Source organism: Coenobita brevimanus, chromosome 71 (assembly GCF_032717465.1).
Source record: "Coenobita brevimanus isolate Jiangsu-jjx chromosome 71, ASM3271746v2, whole genome shotgun sequence".
Taxonomy (NCBI): Eukaryota; Metazoa; Arthropoda; class Malacostraca; order Decapoda; family Coenobitidae; genus Coenobita; species Coenobita brevimanus.
This window is the reverse complement of record NC_137024.1, coordinates 43787588-43810204: the sequence shown is the minus strand read 5'-3', so window position 1 is coordinate 43810204 and position 22617 is coordinate 43787588. Positions and strand designations below refer to the sequence as shown.

The window sequence follows — 22617 nt, the reverse complement described above, 5'->3', positions numbered from 1 at the left end:
TAATAGACAAAACGACTACACATGTGTATCCTTATTGTGCCCTTCCAGTAAAGTCCCACGCTCAGGAACCCTTGGAATCAATGGGTTTAGAGAGTAAGGTGCTTCTAACACAACTGTAAAATGTATCTGAAACTGCGTTAACGCTTACGTAATGATCCTGATGCCTTCCCCCCAGAATAGGACTTAGCTCCACCTTGCCCCGACCCCCCATTTGCAGTGACCTGGCTACGCCACTGTAGGTCTGTGATGTGGACTATGTAGAAATTAGTGAATATATATACACTGTTTTTGTGGGATATGTTTAACTTCATGGAAAAATAAAACTGATTAGTGTATTTACTCTAGTGCAGTGATTCCCAACTAGGGTTTCGCGGAACCCATGGGTTCCACAGACAATCGTTAGGAGTTCTGTAAGAAATTATGAATTAAACATATGAAAATAAAGAAATAAAACAAATAAACTGAAACATAATTTAATAAAAGTATCAGGCTCAAAAGGTAGATTTTATATGGACTTTTTTCGGTATTTTTTTTCATATATATATATATATATATATATATATATATATATATATATATATATATATATATATATATACACACTGTACTGTAGGTAGGGGTTCCTTGGGATATGAAAAATTGTTTCAGAGGTTCCTTCAAGGTGTAAAAGTTGGGAATCACTGTTCTGAGATGAAGTGGTGGCAAGTGTGTATTAAAGTGTTTATACTGATGGATATGTAAAATTCACAAACAGGTACATTTTGCGTGATGCTGTTTGTGCATGAATGATAATAATGTGTATGTGTGTGGGGGGAGTGGATATGTGTATGTGCCTGTAAAATAATAATGTGTATTTGTATACTTATGAATGAAATTCAAGTGGGGTTGGTGGAGGATTAGTGCCCCTCCCTGTAAAACAATTAACTCTAAGCCCTTGGCCACCCCGTCTGGGATACATGGCGTCTGGCAATGAATGAATGAACGTAATACTGTGTGTATGTGCGCAAAAATGCAATTGTTTTAGCGTATGTACGTGTGTATGACTATGTGCAAGTGTGTGAAGGCAACAATTGCCTGTACTGTGTGTGGAGGGGGGGGGGGAATGATTAATGCATGTACTTTTTTGTGCGTGACTGAAGGTGTGTGTGTGTGTGCGTGTGTGTGTGTGTGTGTGTGTGTGTGGTAAGAGGGAGAGAGGGTGAATGCGATGCGAGCTGCGACGTGGCTAGTTCAGTTGCCAGGATCTTCTCGACGTGAACGGAGGTGGGTACTGTTGTTCTCTCTCTCTCTCTCTCTCTCTCTCTCTCTCTCTGAATATTGCTGTTACTGCCAGTCTCAGTTTCTCAGCATAACGTGTTCCATTTCTACGACATCCTCAGAATTTGGATTGTCTATGCATCTGCTTACTTAAACTTTTACACCTTAAAAAATTTTATATGCAGCTTTTCTCCTGTTTCTACATCTTTGGAGCTTATAAGTTCTCACTGTTTGTATCGTTCCCTCTTTAGCTTTCTAGGTATTATATATATATAAAATTTCTTTGCCTTTCATTTATGGTTCATGGGGTTTTTTTTCTCAGTACTCTTACCGACGTGTCTCCGTCATTTTGTCAGTATCCAGTCCTGGAGACATTCCAGATTAATTTATTTTAAAGCAATTTTTATATGCGTTTCACTTCCTACTCTTACCATATATAAAAACTAATGTTGATTTTGAAACCTGTATGTGTTTATTGTTCATTCATCATTATGTCCATTATGTCTGTATATATATATATATATATATATATATATATATATATATATATATATATATATATATATATATATATATACCGGATAATTATTCCCTTAAGCAGTCTTCCTTGTTATCGTAGTTAGCATAGACATTTACTTGCATCATCATCATTATCATCTCAACCCTCCTTCCCACGCACATTCTCAGTATATCTTTTCTCCTTAACCCTCATTTATACCTTTCGTTTTACCAAAAACGTATTATTGCCGCACAAGTTTGCGAGGCATCTTCAGACAGAATACTTCATCATGTACAGTACGTTAGAAAAATAAATTAAAACCGCGAATGGGACAGGTTCTTTAAAAAATGCGTATGACAATTACAGATCACACACCACAATAGGCAGTTAATACAGATCAGTGCAGTGCGTAGCATGAACTCTACATGCATCAAGGCAGTCAAGCTATTATTGGGTAAGTCAGAGGATGGCTTTATAGCTACGCTGCGTATGGTTTAGGTTTGAGGGCGACAGTTAAGAAAACAAAAATGCGTGAATTAAACAGGTATGAGATGATGGTATGGTAATTCAGGTTGTGTGTGAGGAACGTTTGAAGGCTGTCTATGGGACGACATTGAAGTAGTTAGGAAGTGTGTGGGAAACGTTTTGAGTGGTGGTGTCAGTGAAGCTGAGCTGGGTACGTACTGGCATGTGCATGAAAGTAATTACATGATTGAATATATGAAATTACGCAGTGTTAGAGTAAGAAAATGGTGGGATTAAGGAAGTTAAGCTCTGTACGAAGTAGTTTGAGGGTAATGGTGAAAAGGAAGTTAGGTTATGTATGGAATAAGTTTTTGTTGGTGGAGTAAAAGTTATATTTTATCGACGACTTGGTATTATGGAAACTTTATACAGTGTATGGGCGTAAAGGAGAAGTTAAGTTAAATGGGCGGTCTGCTGTAGGGAAAAAGAAAAAAAAAACTGGATGATACGGGAGTAGAGTATACAAAAAGTACAGTATGAATGCAGAATTTGGTCAGCACTAAATGAACGGTAGAGGTATTAAGGGAAAAAGTGGCTGAAATTGTGCGACGTCAATTATCAGTAATTCAGGTTATGGACAAGATCTTATTGTCTATAGTATACTGTACTATGGAAGGCGTGAGGTGTGTGTGTGTGTGTGTGTGTGTGTATGTGTGTGTGTGTGACAGAGTAGTGTTTGTGTGTCACGGTTTATCAGTTCAGAATATGGGCGAATATTTACTGTGTATTGATGGCGTGGAGTTTGACTGGCAGGGTCGGTGAACTGAAGCTCTTCCATGTTTCCTCCTACCTCCTTCCACATTGCCCCAGGCCCTCCATCATCACTACCAACCTGGCCGAGGGGGTGTGGAGGCTAGGGGCATGATGGTGTGTGTGTGTGTGTGTTAAAAAAAAAAAAAAATCAGCGTGTGTAACGTTAGAAAAATGAAACTTTCATGCGTCCAAAATATTAGAAGGAAATTCCATGAACAGAGGGATTAGACTGTGTTGCCTATGTATAACTTTCATGGACCGAGGCTGTGTGTAGAGGGATTAGACTGTGTGTGTGTGTGTGTGTGTGTGTGTGTGTGTGTGTGTGTGTGTGTGTGTGATAAATTGAGGCTACGTTTGTGTACGTGTGAAATAAACAGGTTTTAGAGAGAGAGAGAGAAGAGAGAGAGAGAGAGGGTATGTGCCTGTGCTGAATTAACACGGGGTTTAGATTATCTTACTGTTGGTGTTGGCTAATTCTTGTTACTAATTAGTTTCTGTTGTTACTGACTAAATCCCAAAACTGGTGGTCTTAAATTATTATGGAAATGACATCGAAGGTTAAGTCTGTCTTCAGTCACTTCATTACAGTGACATCTTTTACCGGTATATACCTGTATTTGCTACCGTTCGACGATTTTTTTTTCAGGTTTTAGAAGAGATCAGTCGTAGTGATGGGGTTGGTAAAGGTCACCATGAACCCCTGTTTTACGAAAGGAACTTCTAAGGTGAATAAAATTGCTTGTAGTTCGTTAACTTTAAATAGGCTGAGTTCTGGTCCTTCTTGCAGCATATTTCACAATTCAGTGGTACAATAAGACAGCATTGCGGCTATACATCCTTTCCATGACACTTCTTCGTGACCAGCATTATATTCCGGCATTAATTTTTTGTTACAGCTAAGCATTGAAGATGGGGAGATGGCAGTTTTAAGCCTAGTTAAAATCAACTGAGTAGTGGTGGAAAACGTAAAATAAAGACGTTGTAGTGTCGCGGGTTAACTTTATCATTCTTGCTACCCAGGCTATTTCATTCAGCTTTGGAAAGGCTTCGAACTGGAGGGATAAAAATGGCTTCTATTAACATCTGCCTTATGAGGAAGGCCTATTAAGTTGAATATAACCGTCTGTGGTTAGCTAAAAAGAAATGAAAAGATCGTTCTTGGAATAATTAAGGGTAATGCTAGGAACTGGAAATCAAGTTGGTTATACACTCCTACACTCCTCTGTTAAACTCATATCTGAGAATCTGCCCTGTCCCCTCCCACAATCTCTGCTTGGCCAGAGACGTATCAGTGTAGAGGCGAAGTATGGTAACTCGGTTATTAAATAAATGCAGTCGTATGGAGAAACACCTTCGCTAGGAAAGTATGTAAGGTAGGGTGTGTGTCTGGGAAGAAGGGTAGTTACTAAATAGGGACAAGCACATGAAGGTTCATTTGTTTAGGCCACCCCTCACAGGATTTGGCGTCGTGCGACAGACAGACAGACATACACAGCGAAAAAAAGTGAACATAATACACTGGGCCCTTCCAGGATGAATAGAATCATACAGCTCAAGAATGAGACAGAATATATGTCATACTGATGGAGTTGCTGCCTCATCAAGCGTTACAACATAGAGGAGTAAATTGAAGTGGAGCATATAGCAGTGTGGGCTCAGTTTATTCACGAATTTAGGTCATATGTTAGCTGCGAAACTATATTGAAGCTGAAAATAAAAACAATATTTTACAATTTTTATATACTGTAGACTGCATAGCATTATATCTACAGTACAATCGACGAGAGAGAGAGAGAGAGAGAGAGAGAGTGTTACGTGGATAGATTGTTACCTCTTCACTACGAGGGATCTCTAGAGCTGAAGTAATCATCTAGCAGCAACAAGAATGCTCATTTCGTTTACAAGTTTATTTTTCATGGGTAATGCGGTGACCCAGCAGGAGGAGAAGGGAGGAGAGGAGGAGGAGGAAAAGCCGTTGCTCTTTCCCTCTCTCTCTCTGGACATTTTTAAGTCGCGTCAGTATCATGAAAATCATATAGCCTATATTCAACATACATACTGTGTACAAGAATACATCCATCCATCCATCCACACACACACACACACACACACACACACACACACATATATATATATATATATATATATATATATATATATATATATATATATATATATATATATATATATATATATATTGCCAGACGCCATAATCCCGTAAGGGGTTGCCATTTGACTTTGAGTTATTATTATTTTTTTTTTTTAAGGGGAGGGGCACTAACTCTCCACCAACCCACTTGTTGACACGTAGGGAGCACGTATGGGTTGGTTATATGGTTACTACCCAGCGTTGTAAATGGTTTCTTGGCTTACAAGAAACCATTTGGCTTGTCACTCAATGTAAAGCCACCTGTAAAGGAAAGAAAAGCAATAAGAAGTGCCAGAAAAGATGGGAGAAATAGGAAGAGAGAAGGGCAGGCACTGAAAAAGAATGATAAAGGCTAAGGAAGAAGTAGGCAGCACTACATCAAGTGAGTGGATGATGGTTGCCACCACCTACCACCAAGGGGGTACACACACACACACACACACACACACACACACACACACACACACACACACATATATATATATATATATATATATATATATATATATATATATATATATATATATACACACACACACACACACACACACACATATATATATATATATATATATATATATATATATATATATATATATATATATATATATATATATATATATACTGTATATGTGTGTGTGTGTGTGTGTGTGTGTGTGTGTGTACCCCCTCGGGACTCACACGTCACAAAATGAGTATCCACTTAGCCACCGCAGCCCCAACACCCACCCATCAGAAACTAACCTAGGGATGAAGTGATACAATATAGCCATACAGTATTCCAAGCGTTTATTTCTGGCTGCCACTAATAATTTCAACTCCGTCTGCCGTAGGGCCCGAAATTAAGCTCACCCATAAGCTAGTTACGTTAGATTTCGTTTAACCCACAGACGACAAGGCTATTATACAATCCTCTGGTGGTGGCTAAAGAAAAAGTTAAGTTCTCACGTTCCCAAGAGGTTCATGCTGATGTCAGTCTCGTTAGTAACGGTAGGCACTTTGTCAGTCTAGGGCGTCCGTGTGTGTAGCCTACAAATGAGAATCTGCAACTCAAACGGAACATTGCGCAACTCAGTGGTTCACTATAAGACTTATGGCTGAAAGTTTATGATAATGTTCCACTACAAAATCGATTAGCAAAGCACTTGAAGAAGGCTTTGAATGGAGGGAAAATGGTAAAAGAGGTTTGAATTTGTCCTAACCATGGATAAATGGGACTGAATGTAAGACAAAGAGAGAGAGAGAGAGAGAGAGAGAGAGAGAGAGAGAGAGAAATCGCTACCCTAAATGGACGTCTCGTTAGAAATATACTAAAATGGGCCGAACTAAACGAACATTTCTACCGTGCTAATCCAGGCCAAAGAGACTTTCGTGTTCGTGCTGTATCTAATTTATGCTGTTTTGGGGTCGGGGTGTGTCTCGGATCTCATGGAGCATGAAGATCCTGGTCATGTGCCAATGAAGCCGCGACAAGAAGAACTCGTTTCCTTAACATTCAAGTTCCTATGACTCACTCAGCTGAATAAAATTGTCTACTGTTTGCTAAATTACTAAAACTGACGTGGCCACGAAAGAGAAACGGAGAGAGACGGTATTAAAATTACTTTGATTCAGCCTCAGCCGAATAAAAACGTCTAATAAATAAAATTTACCAGTAGAAGTAATGCGAGCACGAGAAAGTTAACGAAGCTCACAAGCTCTTCCTCCTTACCACTTTATATCTTCCTATGACAATCTCATACACTCATGTATGTTTTTGATGTAATCTAAATCAGCAGCAGAAATGCAAGGGGATATCATATACGGTACTATGGAAAAGTGCATAATATGCAAAATCTATCTCAATGGCAAAGGTGTTACAGAGCCTCAATAGCCCGTGACAAGAAGTACGCTAGGTGGCGGAGCAGCACATGCATGACTCATGGTATTAATTATGTGCCTCTGGATGCCAACTTATATTCTGTTAATTATTAGTAGAAAAAATTAAAAACATTTGCTACCATCCAACCATTACGAATAATCTCATTAAGTCATAACATCGCAAAATTTAACCCATTCAGTATGATTAATTCCAGTTTTTATTCATGCTATATCCAAACGATTTAATTTAACTCGAGAGCCCTTTTGGGACTGGAGGACCTAGGATTATCCATCATTAACTCCAGCAGTTCAAGAGGTCTCCTCGTAGCTGAACAGATGCATCTAGAGGCAACAAGGATAAATCGAAGAGCACGTCCACAGACTGAAGATGAAAGAGAGGTGTGCATACAAAAGGTAACTTAGCAAAGATAAGTGGAAAAAGATACTGTTATTTAAGAAATACAAGATAACTTCCCCCAATATATATATATATATATATATATATATATATATATATATATATATATATATATATATATATATATATATATATATGCAGTATATGTACACCTTCCATGGATTTACAAAGAGAAAGGCGAGTAATAAGATAATCTTTTAATTCTTTACCAAATGGGCGCAGCCTTTTTCATATTTTCTATTGAAATGAGTCTTACACAGGTTACTGTATTATTCCTGGGTTACCACAGCTACTGGAAAGCTATAAATGAGGATTTAGAATGCGTAAATATTCCACCGACGTCTGCCATTAGCCGGCCATAATTTTAAAGCTGGCTGTCAAACGCAAGTGAGGTTAGGTTGGATTAGGTTTGGTTTGGTTAGGTTAGATTTGGTTGAATAATTAAGTTTCCCATTGCACTGACACGGGATACACTAGCGCGTCCAGTCGGAGCGATGGTTGGTAAATAACGCGGCCAGTCGGAGAGACCGTCGTTAAACACTGCCGCGGGCGACCTGGTCGCTTCCTTAAATACTCTAAACTAGGTGTATTTTGTCGTTTTCCAGTTACTTCTTGCAGTCACAATGGAACAGTTAACTATGTGTGTTACTTATGTACCAAAATTACTTACATTGAGATCGTGAGTTTGTTACAGTATAGGTGGAATCGCCGCGCCTGTTTGGTAAAGAATTATAGAAAAACTAGAAACAGTACACTGGGGTTACGTAGCTTATAGGTTGTCTGTAACGCAAAAAAAGAAATACTTTATCATTAAAATTATCAGCACTTTCTCCTTCCAAGTACTTCAGGAACTTTCTCCCTGTAAGGTGCACGACTGCTAATCTTCACGTTAGAAAGTGAAACCGGGAGGAATCACTTTCACTGACCCCCTGACCTCCGTTGTGACGTCATATTTGCGGGACGGTACTTCGTTTCGTTTCGCTCGCTTGAAAACTGTACAGGGCAATTTAGTGGTATTTTAGGCTCTCGCCCCTTCAGTTATTTTCTGTAGTTTTGGATCACAATTTCGACTTCCAGCCACTTCTGTTGTACTTTTTAAGAGGTTAGAAACAAGCTCTTTAGGTACACGGCAAAAGAAACATGAAAAAAGATAAACTGTCGGAAGTTGACAGCGTTAATTGGAAGATTTTCTCACATTTCAGTTATCATCCATAATAAACCTTTTTTCTTTCTTTAAAGTCACCACATTTGCGAGTGTAAGCAGGGTCGTGTTGCAAAGGTCAAGCCCTTCCAAACTTTCTCCTGGTTGCATTTGTCATTGATGTATGTGTGTGTGTGTGTGTGTGTGTGTGTGGAGGGGGAGGGGTGATAAGACGAGACTCTCAGTGTTACATGTCAGCATCCCAATATACAGCTTTCATTTTCTGTATTGATTTGTAGTTTATTATAGTTTTGAAAATGACTCCCTATTTTCACTTACACCTTGGTGTTTGGAATATTTGATATTTTCCTCTTTTCGGTTTATCCATGCCGGTATGTATTATGTGCAGCCTGCCTGAGTAAAAATGCTGTAAAATTAATTTACTGACTTTTTTTCTCATTTATTTTTTTCTAGATATCAGTGTTGGGAATATCCCTGTACTAATACATTATTATTTTTTATTCATGTATTTATAGACAGCACAGTTAAATTTAAGTAAAAAACGGATATAGAATCCATATAGGACTACTGACATACTTTAGTTTTGTTTTATTTATTACAATCGCAGTCTCTATGGTTTTAGGATTATGTCGGTGCTCTTCCCTTTTCTGTAAATTCATACCATTATCTTTTCTGTAGCATATTACACTAAAGTGGAAAAGTATGTATCTGTCAACATCCAAATGCCTTAAAGTTGAAAGAGCTGGCCACAAACGAATCGCCTCTACTGTATGTCACCCCGTCCTCCGTCATCAGACTGGTCTCACTCTAACCCAGGGGTTCTTAACCTGGGGTCATGGACCCCCAAGGGATCCATGGATGAGCTTCAGGGGGTCCGTGAAGGTCAGAATAATTGAGAACAATATCGTGATGCCGTTTGGCATCATTAAAAAAAAAAAAAAAAAAAAAAAAAAAAAATCGGAGTCTTGAAGAATTGTGGTGTTCATTGACATTAACCTACCCCCGTCTGGCAAAGAGAGCTATGGATGCTGTGATTCCGTTTGCTACTACATACCTTTGTTAGGGTTTTCAGCGCTTGTTTCTATCAAAACAAAAAGTAGAAATCTACCGGATGTCAACGATGACATGCGTGTTTCCTTGTCAAAGACCACTCCACAAATTCATCTTCTTATTCAAGCCAAACAACAACCCTGTCACTGAAATGAACTACGGAGCAGAATTAAAGTTTTGTTTTGTTTAATTTGCACAAGTTGGATGTATTTCATTTTTTCATCGAGTGGCCATTAGCTTTTCTATGAAAGAGTGGGAAACAATTCTTTGTAAAGACAGTTTTATATTTTGTGTATGTCATACACTGCGTGAGTACTTTTCAGTAAAATAAAGTACATTCATTGCATGCAAAATGCTGTGTTTGTGCTTAAGTGCATTTTTGTAGGGAAGGGGTTCATAGCTTTCATTAGATTCACGAAGGGGTCCGTGACTCAAAATAGATTAAGAACCACTGCTCTAACCCCTCCCCTTTCGTATACTTCTCCACTTCCTCCATCCACCTCATCATCGGTCTCCGTCTCCCTCTTCCCCCATCACCTCATTTAGATACACTCACCTAGTAACTCTCTCATTCTTCATTCTCTCCACATGGTCAAACCATTTCAAGATATACCTTCAAATGCTTTCTAGCGATCAACACCACATCGCTCCTTCACTTCCTTAGCTGTCTGCTTGTCACTCACGCAACACCACATAATCGTACTCCTCTCAGATGCATTTTCACTACTCTCACTCTTGACGTGTCCCCCTTGCAGGGTTCAAGCTTTACTTTCATTCATTAGAGTGAGGATTAAAATACTGCCATCCATGTACTTTTTTTTTTTTTTTTTTTTTTTTTTTTGTTGCTACCATGCTTACTTGCTTCTCCTAAGAATTGCTCTGTGAAATAACAATCTTTCCTCCCTGCTCTACCCTTTCATGAACTTTATTCTCCAAATCGTCCGTCCTTGCTGACCGCATTACCTAAATATTTGAAGGCACTTCAGGAAAACTTTGTATGATTTATGTTAGTTTTTTCATAACTTAGGTTATTTTCACCTTTCCGGATAAGAATTTCTCACTCCATTTTGGTTTATGCTTTTTTTCTTTTTATAATATAGTGGTGTACTACTTTTTCCACTAATGTGCCTGGACGATGTGACATGTGTGAATATCAAATTAGCTTACGATTTTCCTCCCCAACGAAGATGATGTGACGTATACGAATATGAAATTAATGTGTTCACAAAAACTTTCTTCATCCATTTCTACCAGGATGATGACATATGTGTGAATTATACTGTATGGTGTGCACTAGCGTCTGTGTACCATCTCACTTCCGGAATGATGCGGGGTGTGTGGATGTAATATTTGTGTGGATTATTATTATTATTTGCAATAACTGCCTTTTTTCCCATGCCGTGTGTGAATATACGATTAATTTGTGAGCTGTCTTCTTTCCACCTATACCAGGATGACGTGGCGCGTGTGTGTGTGGGTGTTCGTGGCCGCGTGCATTGTGGCAGAGGCGACAGGGCAGGAGCGAGGGACGAGAGTGTTTCCAGGGCAGCGTGGGACAAGGCAGGCAGTGCAGAGTTTGTTTAGGGAGAATGTAGGCAGGCAAACGGTACAGAATGTAGCCAGACAAACGGCGTCAAGTTTGGTGCGACAAAACTCGGCAAGACAGACGGGACAGAATGCAGCTAACGTTATACAGCCTGCTCAGAATGTGGTGAGACAGCCTGATCAGAATGTAGTGAGACAGCCTGATCAGAGTGTAACGAGGCAAGCTGCGCAGAGTGTAGCGAGACAGGCTGCGCAGAGTGTACCGAGACAGGCAGCGCAGAGTGTAGCAAGACAGACTGCGCGGAGTGTAGCGAGACAGCCTGCGCGGAGTGTAGCGAGACAGCCTGCGCAGAGTGTAACGAGACAGTCTGCGCAGAGTGTAACGAGACAGCCTAAGCAGAATGTAGTGAGACAGAACGGGGCCAGGCAGACGGGGCAGAGTATACGCCTACCTGGGCAGAACGGGGCTGGGCAGGTGAAGGAAGAGCAGCTGCGTGTGGAGATAGTAAGCAGGCCTGGTGTGTGTAGTAGGCAGGCCGCGGCTGGAGACAAACTGCAGGTCCACTATGTCGGCCGCCTCGTCAACGGTACCATCTTCGACCAGAGGTAAGGAAGTTTCTGCCAGGGTACATTCATGCTGAGATTAGGTTGGGTGTGCAATCGACTAAAGACAAGCATAGGTGGTTGAGTTTTTCTGAGGTTGTTGATAATTCGAATAGCATTTATATATATGAACGTTCCTTTAGATAGATGTAAATAGATAGATGATAGATAGATAGGTAAGTGGATAGATAGGCAAGTAGATAGATAGATAGGTAAGCAGATAGATCGATAGGTACGTAGGTATGTAAGTAGGTAGATGGATAGACAATTAGGCTGACAAAAATACCTAGACAGATAGAGATAGATAAACTGACAGACAGCGTATATAAAAATCATACTTCTGTATTATCATTCCTATTCCTTTACATTACTCCTCCCCTCAGTCGTCCCCGCGGTGAGCCCTTCGAATTCCGCCTGGGTGCCGGTCAGGTGATAGCCGGATGGGACCGAGGACTGGAGGGTGCGTGTGTGGGGGAGCGTCGCCGCCTTATCGTGCCACCACACCTGGCCTACGGGAAGCAGGGCGCGGGGGGCGTTATCCCACCTGGTTAGTTTTTACACTGATAGTTTGACTCTCTCTCTCTCAACTCTTTTTCTGAAGACTCATAAACTGAAGAAAATCCTCTGGTAACCAGAATAAAATGTGAAAAATGTTCTTGGGCTAGGGCAGTTAACGGAAATTGTCGCTGTCCACTTTGGTTCGAGGGATATCCCCTGTCTGGAAGCAGGGTGAAATACTGGACATCCTTGGATAGAATGGATTTATATAGCACTATACTATAATGTGTTTACTCTCACCCCACAAAGATCCTCAGCCTCTTTCAGCTTAGTTGATGCCCAGTTATCAGACTGAAGAGTCGATTGACTATAACCAATTTCATTCCTGCCCCATAACAAGGGTCACTGAATTTCATGCAGACACGACTTAGTATTCAAGTTGTGAGAGTGACCCAGGTCAGCCAGATGAAAGCAAAAAAGGTGGCTTCGCAGCCTAGTTATACTGACTATCAACTACTTCCCTATCCTCGAATAGTGGATGGTGGACTGCTGGAAGGGGATACCATCATCTAGTAGTCCACCGAGTTTACGTTTCAGATGAAACTTATTACTATTACAACTACTGTCACTACTATTATAACCCTACTACTGCTATCTATCTATCTATCTATAGCCCGACGCCCTAATCCCGCAAAGGGTGGCCGCAGACAAAACGCCTCCAAGTCACTCTGTCACCCACCATTTGACTCCCCTCCCCCCAACTCACCCCCCCCTCCCTCATATACCTCTCAACTCCATCCCTCCACCTCATCCTCGGTCTACCCCTCCCTCTCCCTCCCTCCACCTCACCTACATACACCCTCTTAGTCAGTCTTTCATTCTCCATCCTCTCCACATGTCCAAACCACCTCAGTGTATTTCTCCTAATCTTTTCAACCACATCCACATCTACCCCACAGCGTTCCTTCACTTCTTCATTCGTCAACCTGTCCCTCCATGTCACTCCACATGCTCCTCTCAAGTAACTCATTTCCACTGCTCTCACTCTTGACTTGTTCCCCTCTTGCAAGGTCCACGCCTCGCTTCCATACGTCAGGGTAGGGATCACAATACCATCATGCAGTGACTTCTTAACTTCCATACTCACCTCCCTATTTCTCATCACTGCTTTCAGTGTGCCAACAACCTTCCTTCCCTGCTACTGCTAATAATAATAATTATAATAATAATAATAATAATAATACCCTCACTTTCAGACGCAACACTGACGTTCGATGTTGAGGTGGTGGAGGTGCCGGACAAAGTGGTGCGGGCGGGGGAGCTACCAGAGCGCCGCCCCCAGCCAAGCGACCAGCCTCAAGGGGAACCCGACAAGTTGGTGGTTCAGACACTGGTACGGCCAGCTACCTGCACCAAGACAGCACGGCAGGGCGACAAGCTCACTGTTCACTACACAGGGCAGCTGGTCGATGCTAAAAAGTTCGACTCGAGGTAAATTAATTCACTGTTCACTACACAGGGCAGCTGGTCGATGCTAAAAAGTTCGACTCGAGGTAAATTAATTGTATCAGAAATGGAGATAATAATATTTGGGCCTGCCGTCCCAGTTTGTTTTATGTTCGACTCCAGGTGAGTTGGCAGGACTGTTGTTGTGGTGGTGGTGGCCTCAGTCTCATATGGACGTAAGCCTGGCGGACTGCTGGAAACTGTCCACTTGAGATCTTTACTTGAGGTTACGCTGAAACACTGTTGTGAGTACATGAGGTGTAGGGGGGAGGGGCTGCACTAATGCATAGTGTATTGTTCTTCAACTGTAATTTGTGTTGGCAGATAAAAACTAGGAGAGTCTGCACTTTACCCATTTATTTATGTATTTATTTATTTAATATGTTATTTTACCTATTTATTTATATATATATTTATTTAATGTTATTTATCTATTTGTTTATTCTTTCAGCTTGGACCGAGGCGACCCGTTCGTGTTCACGCTTGGCGAAGGTGCGGTGATCCCTGGGTGGGAGGAGGGTGCTTTGGGAATGTGTGAGGGGGAGAACCGTCTCCTTATAGTACCCCCTCACCTTGCTTACGGCAAGAGGGGCGCAGGCAACGTTATCCCGCCAGGTAGGGACGAGGATGGACGCTCTGGTTTAAATCCCTAAGAGGCAACTTGAGTTTTTTTTTTTTTTCCCGTATTGTGTGTGTGTGTGTGTGTTTGTGTATGTTTGTTGGTGTGTGTGTGTGTGTGTGTGTGTGTTTGTGTATGTTTGTTGGTGTGTGTGTGTGTGTGTGTGTGTTTGTGTATGTTTGTTGGTGTGTGTGTGTGCGTGTGTGGTGTGTGTGTGTGTGTGTGTGTGATGTCATCAGGGTGTGTTCTTGATTTTGATCAAGATGATGGGGAAAAATACATCGTCATCATCATCATCCTGAGCACGAGTGGCAAGAAACGAAGCAGATAGAGCAATGCAGGAAAACAGCAGTATTATCAAAGAAATGGAAATATGCAGAAGCGGGGGACAATAAGTAAAAATGTGTACAACAGAAACACGACAGAAGCACGCACAGCAAGTGGACAACGGGAGAACTGAAGTAGATATCGTACAAAACCAAAACAAGGACACGCTAAACATAACGAAGAACAGACACGAAGGAAGGGGGAGTAATAATGAAACAATAAGTGAAGAGGTGTCTGGATTACATATTTTAAACAGATATTTCTTACCTAATGAAAAGAACGGTTCTTTCGGTCTTGGCTTAATAAGCATTTCCTCTTTTATAATGACGCTTCCCTTGTGTGTCTGGTAATAATTCCCAGTTTAAGTGCAGCCGGTAAGTCTGTAATATATAACGTAATAATTGTTCCCATACATTATCGTGCAGCCCTTCCGTATTTCATAATGTAATAAGCAATTCCATTTTCCTACAGACTCCACCCTCATCTTCACCATCCAGCTTCTGAAGATCAACTAAGGTTGTCCATTCAGGCCTTTTCAACTAGCCTATCATCTCTTCAACGTAACCAGTTCGCTCCACTAAGCCTCCTGTAACCTGCCCCGGCTTTTTAGGCATAGCCCAAATTATGATCAACTCCATCCAGTAAGTTAGATTTGTTTGTGAAGGAAAGACAGGGAGTGTGTTGAACCTTCGTATGTTTCTTGTTCTTTCTGCAGAAACAAATCGGAATGGGAATTGACAGTTTGATCGTGATGCGCTTAGTTTACCCCAGCTCTGTCTTGACCACGAGGACGGTTTGTAAGTCTTTTCTTGTTACCGTCTGACTACTTTATTCACTACTTTCGCAGTGAAGGGGATGTGGGAAATTATTCTCAACCCCTGATTCGAGAGGTTTCTCCCATTAAAAAAAAAAAAAAAAAATGTTTTGTAGTAGCAAGAATATAAGTAATGAATATACAACTCGTGGAGGTATTGATACTTTTTTCCTGTACTGTTGTTGATATTGTTGTTTTGTTGTTTGTTATAGATATATATATAATCCAGTATTATTAGCATGAAGTGCATGTTTTGTTTCATTTATCCTTATTTTTGTATCCCTGTCGCACTTGGTCCTGCACCGCACTTGGTTTCTTTCCGCTTTCTGAGTCAATTCTCTAGTGCACGATGGGAGATCAAGACTGCTTCTTGCACTAGCCCCGTTGTCCCCATCCACATTTTGCCAGATTATCCTAGGGACCGGCCTAAAAGAGCCAGTGTCACTGAATTACTCACTTATTTTTACCGTATTTACTCAAAGATCAATTTCAAATGAGCCCTTTGCAAACCCTCTAAAGCTTCCAGACCTGCGGGTCAGTTGTAGGTGACTTCTAGGACACTGATTTACGTCATATTCACAGATTCCTAAAACTAGGAAATAGATGTCCACACTGAAGATGTGGAACGTGTCCGAGGTATCCCGGTGCAAATTTTGACACACTAGTAATATTTCACACCTTAATGTTGTTAGGGGTCTCCCCAAATGTCGAAAGTAGCCCACAGAGGTCTCAAATGGTGAGGGATACTTTTTTACACCCCAACCCGTACTATAGTGGCATATAGAGATTTCCCCAAATGGTGAGGGATACTTTTTTACACCCCAGCCTGTACTATAATAGCATATAGAGATCTCCCTAAATAGTGAGGGATACTTTTTTACACCCCAGCCTGTACTATAGTAGTCTACAGAGATCTCCCCAAGTGATGAGGGATGCATTTTTACAGCCCAAGCTAAACATTTTCTTAACACTTCAGTGAATTTCTGCTGAAGTAAGTTGTCCTTGCTCTCGCTCAGACAATGAGAATTTTTATGAATACACTGGGTTCTTTAATAGCATGATGTCAAGTTGATTAAGTGCCCCTTTTAGAGTCTTTCAAGGCCGTTTTTAGCTCCCATTTTAGAATCTTTTAAGGCCGTTTGTAGGGATCCTTTTTAGAATCTTTAAGGCCATTTTTTTTAGGGCCCCTTTTAGAATTTTTAAGGCCATTTTTAGCTCTCCTTGTAGAATCTTCTAAGGACATATTAACCTTTTTTGGGCCAAAAAAAAAAAAAAAAAAAAACTCCTCTGGTCGGGCTGTACTAGTTAAACGTCTGATGGTTTAGTGAATTAAGGCGCTCCAACCCGATGGGACCCATAAGGTTCTAATTCTCAAAGATGGCTGGGGTTTATTGTGTAAGTGATGCCGTTAAGGGGCAAGCAAAGACACATTAGGATTAATTCTGCTATGAAAGCAATGAAAGTTCAAATAAGATAAGTATGAATACACTGTTTATGTAAAACTGTTTTTTGTTTCTTAATTTATAATTCCTTCAGAGTTATTCAATGCTTGCCTAGCGGGTATTGTTAGATAAGTAAATAGGGATGACAATGGAAACAATATGGTAAGCAAATGAACAATCAAGATTAGATAGACAATATACAGCAGGCCACTCCAGAGAATTTCTGTTCATTAAAAAGTAAAAGAGGGAAATAAGGATGTGATTGAGGGTAAATCAGTTGTGTTTTGAACTGTAACATCAAACTGTCTGACAATGAAAATCAGTAGGCTACTCGGATCCATTTTCGTTTGGGGTCTGAGAAGCAGGTTTAGTTAGGCTACAAGTGGTAATTTTTTCTTACCCCGGTACCACTCCCCGCTTCTGAACCCTTTCAGTAGAAAAGATTTTCCCAAGCTGAATATAATCGTTTGACAAGAGTCAAAATACGATTGGTTTTGGTTACAGGAGAAGGGAGGGAATATATTGTGACAAACCTGACTCGAGTGCCTTTAATTTCCAGGCAGAGTCGATTTTGGATTCATGAATGTCTGTCCGGTCAGGATAGTTACCCAATTACATAATATATAGTCACATGTATGCTCCTAGGAGAACATATCCCCTTCCCATTCCTTTGAGGCGGTAGGGAATACTCTCATAATCAATACCTCCGAAGCTGTAAAAACAGAAAAGTATGATGTTTCGATGTTTTTAAGACAACATGACATGCACAAATGTCAGCATGATTTATTTGTCAGATACTAAATGACGTGAAAGTTCCATAACTGAAACACTAAAAAACTGGACTGTCTACGGAGACTTCCGCCTTCAAACTAGTGGCACAGGATGATAAATCTTTAAAAATTAATGTAAGAAGGAACCACAAGAAGGTTTTAAAAGATGACAAGGGTTGTGGAAAAGAAGACGGAAGTATGGAAATGGAGAGGAGTAAAACAAGAATGAATAAAGCGGCAAAAGGAACATGTAAAGCAGGAAGAGAACGACAACGGGAAGCGATGAAAGAACTTTGGGAGAGAAAACAAAAGTATGGACTGGACATGGGGAAGGGACAGATTATAAAAGTCAGGGACAGGTTCACCTAGCCTACTACTGTACTGAGGCTGCTATACTTCTCAGTTTGGGTCTATCCGTCACATTCCTCCCTGATTCATCATGTCAAAGAGAAACATCTGTGAACAGAGAGGTATGCCAGATGAATGAGAGATAGATGAAAATACTGAGTGAATTTTTGTCCCCACCCGCACAAGGAAGTGTACGAAATGAGTCAGTCCAAGTGACTATGACAGGCATGACAGAAGAAGGATTAGGATTAGTGCCTATCGACTCTACAAGCGTCATGATTTTTGCTGTCTCAGTCTTCCACTAGAATAAGACATGCATCCATCAGATTTAGACACAGGTCCCCAATTTCTGTTGGGTGAACAGGGTCAAGGGAGGAAAAAAATAGTATCCAACACTCTAATAGGCAATCAAATGCCGGTCCTTGTATCTGCGAGCTGGGTATGCTACCACTGCGCCACCAGCTGCGCCCGGACGTGAAAGATTGGTGGTATTCCCCCTCTCCCTCCCCACACACACACACACACCAGATCCACGTTTACAGGCACCCTTTAAGTTCCAAGCAATATTTTCACATCCGAAAGTTTGTTAATTAAATTCTAACTTACCTAGATTCCGTCGTACTGTATGTCCCATTAAAAAGTCCACACGGTCGAACATAAATACAGGGTTGCCACATTGCTCCAGATATAAAGCCTGTCTGTAAAGGTGGCCCTGGGAGAGGGGAGAGACTGTACTATACAGTATAGTGTATTAGGACGCACGTAAGTATGTTATGATATTCACCTTTTTCTGCCACGACGATTTTCTTAAAACGATTTTTTTTTTTTTTTCAGTTTAGAGCTTTCCTGCGCAACTGGAGAGAGAGAGAGAGAGAGAGAGAGAGAGAGAGAGAGAGAGAGAGAGAGAGAAACAAATTCCTCGAGCTAGACCTTAATCGATCATACAGCCCGCTAGGTGACGGGAGAGCGCAACTTCACCCAGCAAGGCAGCTACCAGGGCGGGATGTGAACTCTCGACCTTTCGGTGTGGAGTCAGGCACCCTACCACTGAGCCACCCTTACCCCAGAGAGAGGGGGGGGGGCAAAGCTCGTGAAGCAAAAAGGTAATCGGAGCTTCGAAGTTCAGCACATCACTCACTTCCCAGCCAGTTGTCTAATCCTATTTTTTCTCTTTATGTTTATTTGTATGCCATCAGATCATTAAACTCCCACCTATTGCCACATTTTTTTTTTTTTTTTCATAGCAAGGGTAGTAAATCATTGTGTTTTTCACAGCGTCGCGAATATTCAAGTGAAAATGTGTTTATTGTGAGGATTTTATAGTTTCGGTCCAACTTGAACCTTTTCAGGCATGCAAAGAGAAAATATGTTTATACAATGTAAATAAGTAAGGGGGAGAGAGGGCGGAAAGCAGTGGTGATCATGTAGAGGGAAGATGGGGGTTGGGGAAGGGAGGGGAGAGGAGGAAAAAGGGGTGAAGTCGTGTGGTCGAGACCGAGTGTGTGTGCATGTGCATGTGTATTTACATGTGCAAATGAGCGAAAAAGAGAGAGAAGACATATGAAGTATACACAAGTCTCTTTATCCTTCTCCTTTCCCTTTTCTCGCGGTTTCCCTCCTCCTCTCCCTACCTCCCTCTCTCTTTCCTGCCTTGTCCCTCACCAGACCTTCATACGCGTAAATTTTGCTGTACGACACATGCAAGTTAAAAATGGACTGAAGCTGCATCTTCACAATGAACACAATTTCAGTAAGTGGGTATGATTCATCTGCAATGAGTAAATTGTGAATATGTGTATGAGTGTAAGGATCATATTGCACGCGGCATAGAAATTAACGCTAGAATATGGTTTTAGTCACGAAAATGTGATATAGAAATGATATACGGGAAATAAGCTGCAAAATGACCAAACTTGCCAAATTAAGGTGCAGAATGTATAACCATGGAGGTTTATCTGTAAGATGTATTCCTATAGGCTCTGACATTCTAAACGCCACGTAACTTCACCCCTTCAATCTCATTATGTACAGTATCTTTACGTCAATTCTTTCTACTCAGAGTCTGTTTCATTCAGCTACAGGGAGAGAATCTGGTTGCGAAGGGATTAACTGAGACTGCTTATAACCTCGTCACAACATACAGTTTCTCCAGAGCTAACACAATTGTCTAGAGGTAGGAAGAATAAATAAAAAAAACAACATCTTTTTCAGGTGAATAATATTGTCTGTTAATGTCTTCCCTCCAATCACGTTTTTTCTTATCATTCTTGCCACCAACAGACGCTTTATTAAACATAGTAGAATCCTCCTTGTAGTGAAGTAGGTAATGGAGGCCACTATATACAACCATTCATCTTCGAAAAATTTTCTCATTGGCCTCATGAAATCATCTGGAGATAGCAAAAATAACGAACAAAATAAGTCATCGGATTGAAGGATTAAATAGGAATAGCGAAGAGTAAGGAGGAAAGTAGGGATGTCCTGCATCTGACCCCAAATGTGTCAGGACTGGAAGCGGTGCGGTGCGTCCACGAACAGCTCAAACAAGACATCCCACTCCCCATCGAAAAAGAGAAGAAACCTTAAGAATAAAGCCTATCGACTGCACAAAGGCTTATTCAGTATGAAAATCGTGAGGTAAGACCCAGTTTTCCCCTGCCATACGACACCCTACAAAAGAATTTACATCTAGGTTCCCAATTATACTGCAGGGCTAACAGGTCTAAAAGGAAAAGAAGCTTTACCCAAGGGTCCGAAAGAAACTGTCCAAGAGTTTGAGCGACCCACAAATGTTACTCTTGGTCTTCCAGTTGAGAGCTGGATATGTTTCCACTGCATCACCAGCATTTTGACATATTTTATGCACATTATTCTGTAAATGAAGCGGCTTGTTCTATGAGGTTTATCTTTTTTTGGTAATTGTAACCTTGGAGTTGACCAAAGCGTGTCGATCACTAGGATGAGGGTAAAGTCACCTGGAGAAGATTCATTTCCCGTCCCCGCCCCAGAGGAGCTCGGGGGAGGGTATTGTTTTCGCTCGGTTTGTCTGTTTGTCTGTCTGAATGTATGTACGTCTGTTAACAACTTTACGCGAAAACTACTAGTGCGATTTTGAGCAAAATTACAGGGATGATGGGCTACGACCTTCTGATCACCTGATTAAATTTTGGGACAAATTGGGCCAAGGCTCAGGTTGTAGGCCCAAAAAATGTAAAAAAAAAAAAAAAAATAGTTTTTTCGCCATAACTTCTTTCAAATTCGTCATATCAACATGAAAAAAATCTAAAGGTTTATCTTCCAAATCAGCATCCTACAACATGTCTCATTACATCAGGGAGGTCACCTCCCAGTTAGCGGTAGGAGGGTCAATGTCAGGTGGGTGGGACCTAAAATTTCAAATGGGCATAAAATCGTCGATTTTCACCCGATTTACTCCATATTTGACATGACATCTTTGACAAGATATCCTGGTGTGTTTATACGTCAACACGAAAATGACTGCCGGCGACCGGTTTGCTTTGCCTTGGCACCCCTTCTTGTTTAATACTTCAGTCGTCAACATCGGTCCATAACTACGGCCTGTGGAGAGCGAACGAATGAATGGACGGACGAACAGACAGGAAGAAATCTCTCATTCTGACTCAGCCATTTTAGTCGTTGATTTCATCTTCAGGAAAGGGGACTGCCTATGACTGTTCGTGGGATTCCATTTTTCATGGCACAAAAGCACTGTGGCCAGTTCATCTCTGAAAAGTACTAGCAACATAAGCCGATCTGTGGCACTGGATTTCAGTTATAAGCGATAAGACAATAAACAGTTAAAAATATTGATACTTTATCAGTGCATCAGACAAAATAGTAAATATAAAATATTTATATATGCTGGACTGATAAGCGAAATCCTGCAGACATGTTCATGCATGCTCCAGTCAGTGCTACATAACAGCTGATGAAAGCACAACAAAAAACCACATATATGCCTACTGATATATACAAATCAGCTCATTCACCCACCCTCCCAGTGCATTGTCTCACTAGCAGCAGGATGACTTAAGCGACAGCCACGGAGAGGCAAATCAGCTTTAAAGAATGGATCAGAGGTCTGTAAATTCTTGTAGCAGGTAATTAAGCCAAAGCTAACTCAGTAACAAATAACTAAAGTAAAAAAAAAATGTGGTGAACGGCTAAGGTAGGTAAAGAATAGATTTTACATGAATTACAAGTGCTATAAACGGAAACTTATGAGGAATCTGAGGATGCTCGTTATTGGACCTGCGTAATTATCACAGTAACAGACCTCGTGGCGAGCATCTAAAATAAGTTTAGGGGTTTGACTTACATAATCTTTTCAAGACATCCCTCAAAATATAAATAATTAAGCAGGAGCACTCAAAGAGCAGTACCCACCCCCATAAATTTGACTTTGCTCTTTGACCTAGATCCTGAGTCGATTGCTCTCAAAATCGCATAAT

The 22617-nt window shown here is 40.9% G+C and overlaps 1 protein-coding gene across 1 annotated transcript; it reads left to right on the top strand.

The window, feature by feature from the left end:
• Positions 1 to 11126: 11126 nt before the first annotated feature.
• Positions 11127 to 15671, top strand: LOC145406763 (peptidyl-prolyl cis-trans isomerase FKBP10-like). Its single transcript, XM_080277860.1, has 5 exons — positions 11127 to 11824; positions 12205 to 12368; positions 13576 to 13810; positions 14277 to 14440; positions 15243 to 15671. The coding sequence occupies exons 1-5, from the start codon at positions 11127 to 11129 to the stop codon at positions 15284 to 15286; spliced, it is 1305 nt and encodes a 434-aa protein (XP_080133986.1). The 3' UTR covers positions 15287 to 15671.
• The last annotated feature ends 6946 nt before the right edge of the window (positions 15672 to 22617 follow it).

Bases quoted from the DNA above. Each gene is read 5' to 3' on its own strand.
- LOC145406763 (XM_080277860.1), top strand. From the start codon at position 11,127: ATGACGTGGCGCGTGTGTGTGTGGGTGTTCGTGGCCGCGTGCATTGTG. The intron at 11,825-12,204 runs GTAAGGAAGTTT...TCCTCCCCTCAG, and splicing joins GGTACCATCTTCGACCAGAG to TCGTCCCCGCGGTGAGCCCT. The intron at 12,369-13,575 runs GTTAGTTTTTAC...CCTCACTTTCAG, and splicing joins GGGGGGCGTTATCCCACCTG to ACGCAACACTGACGTTCGAT.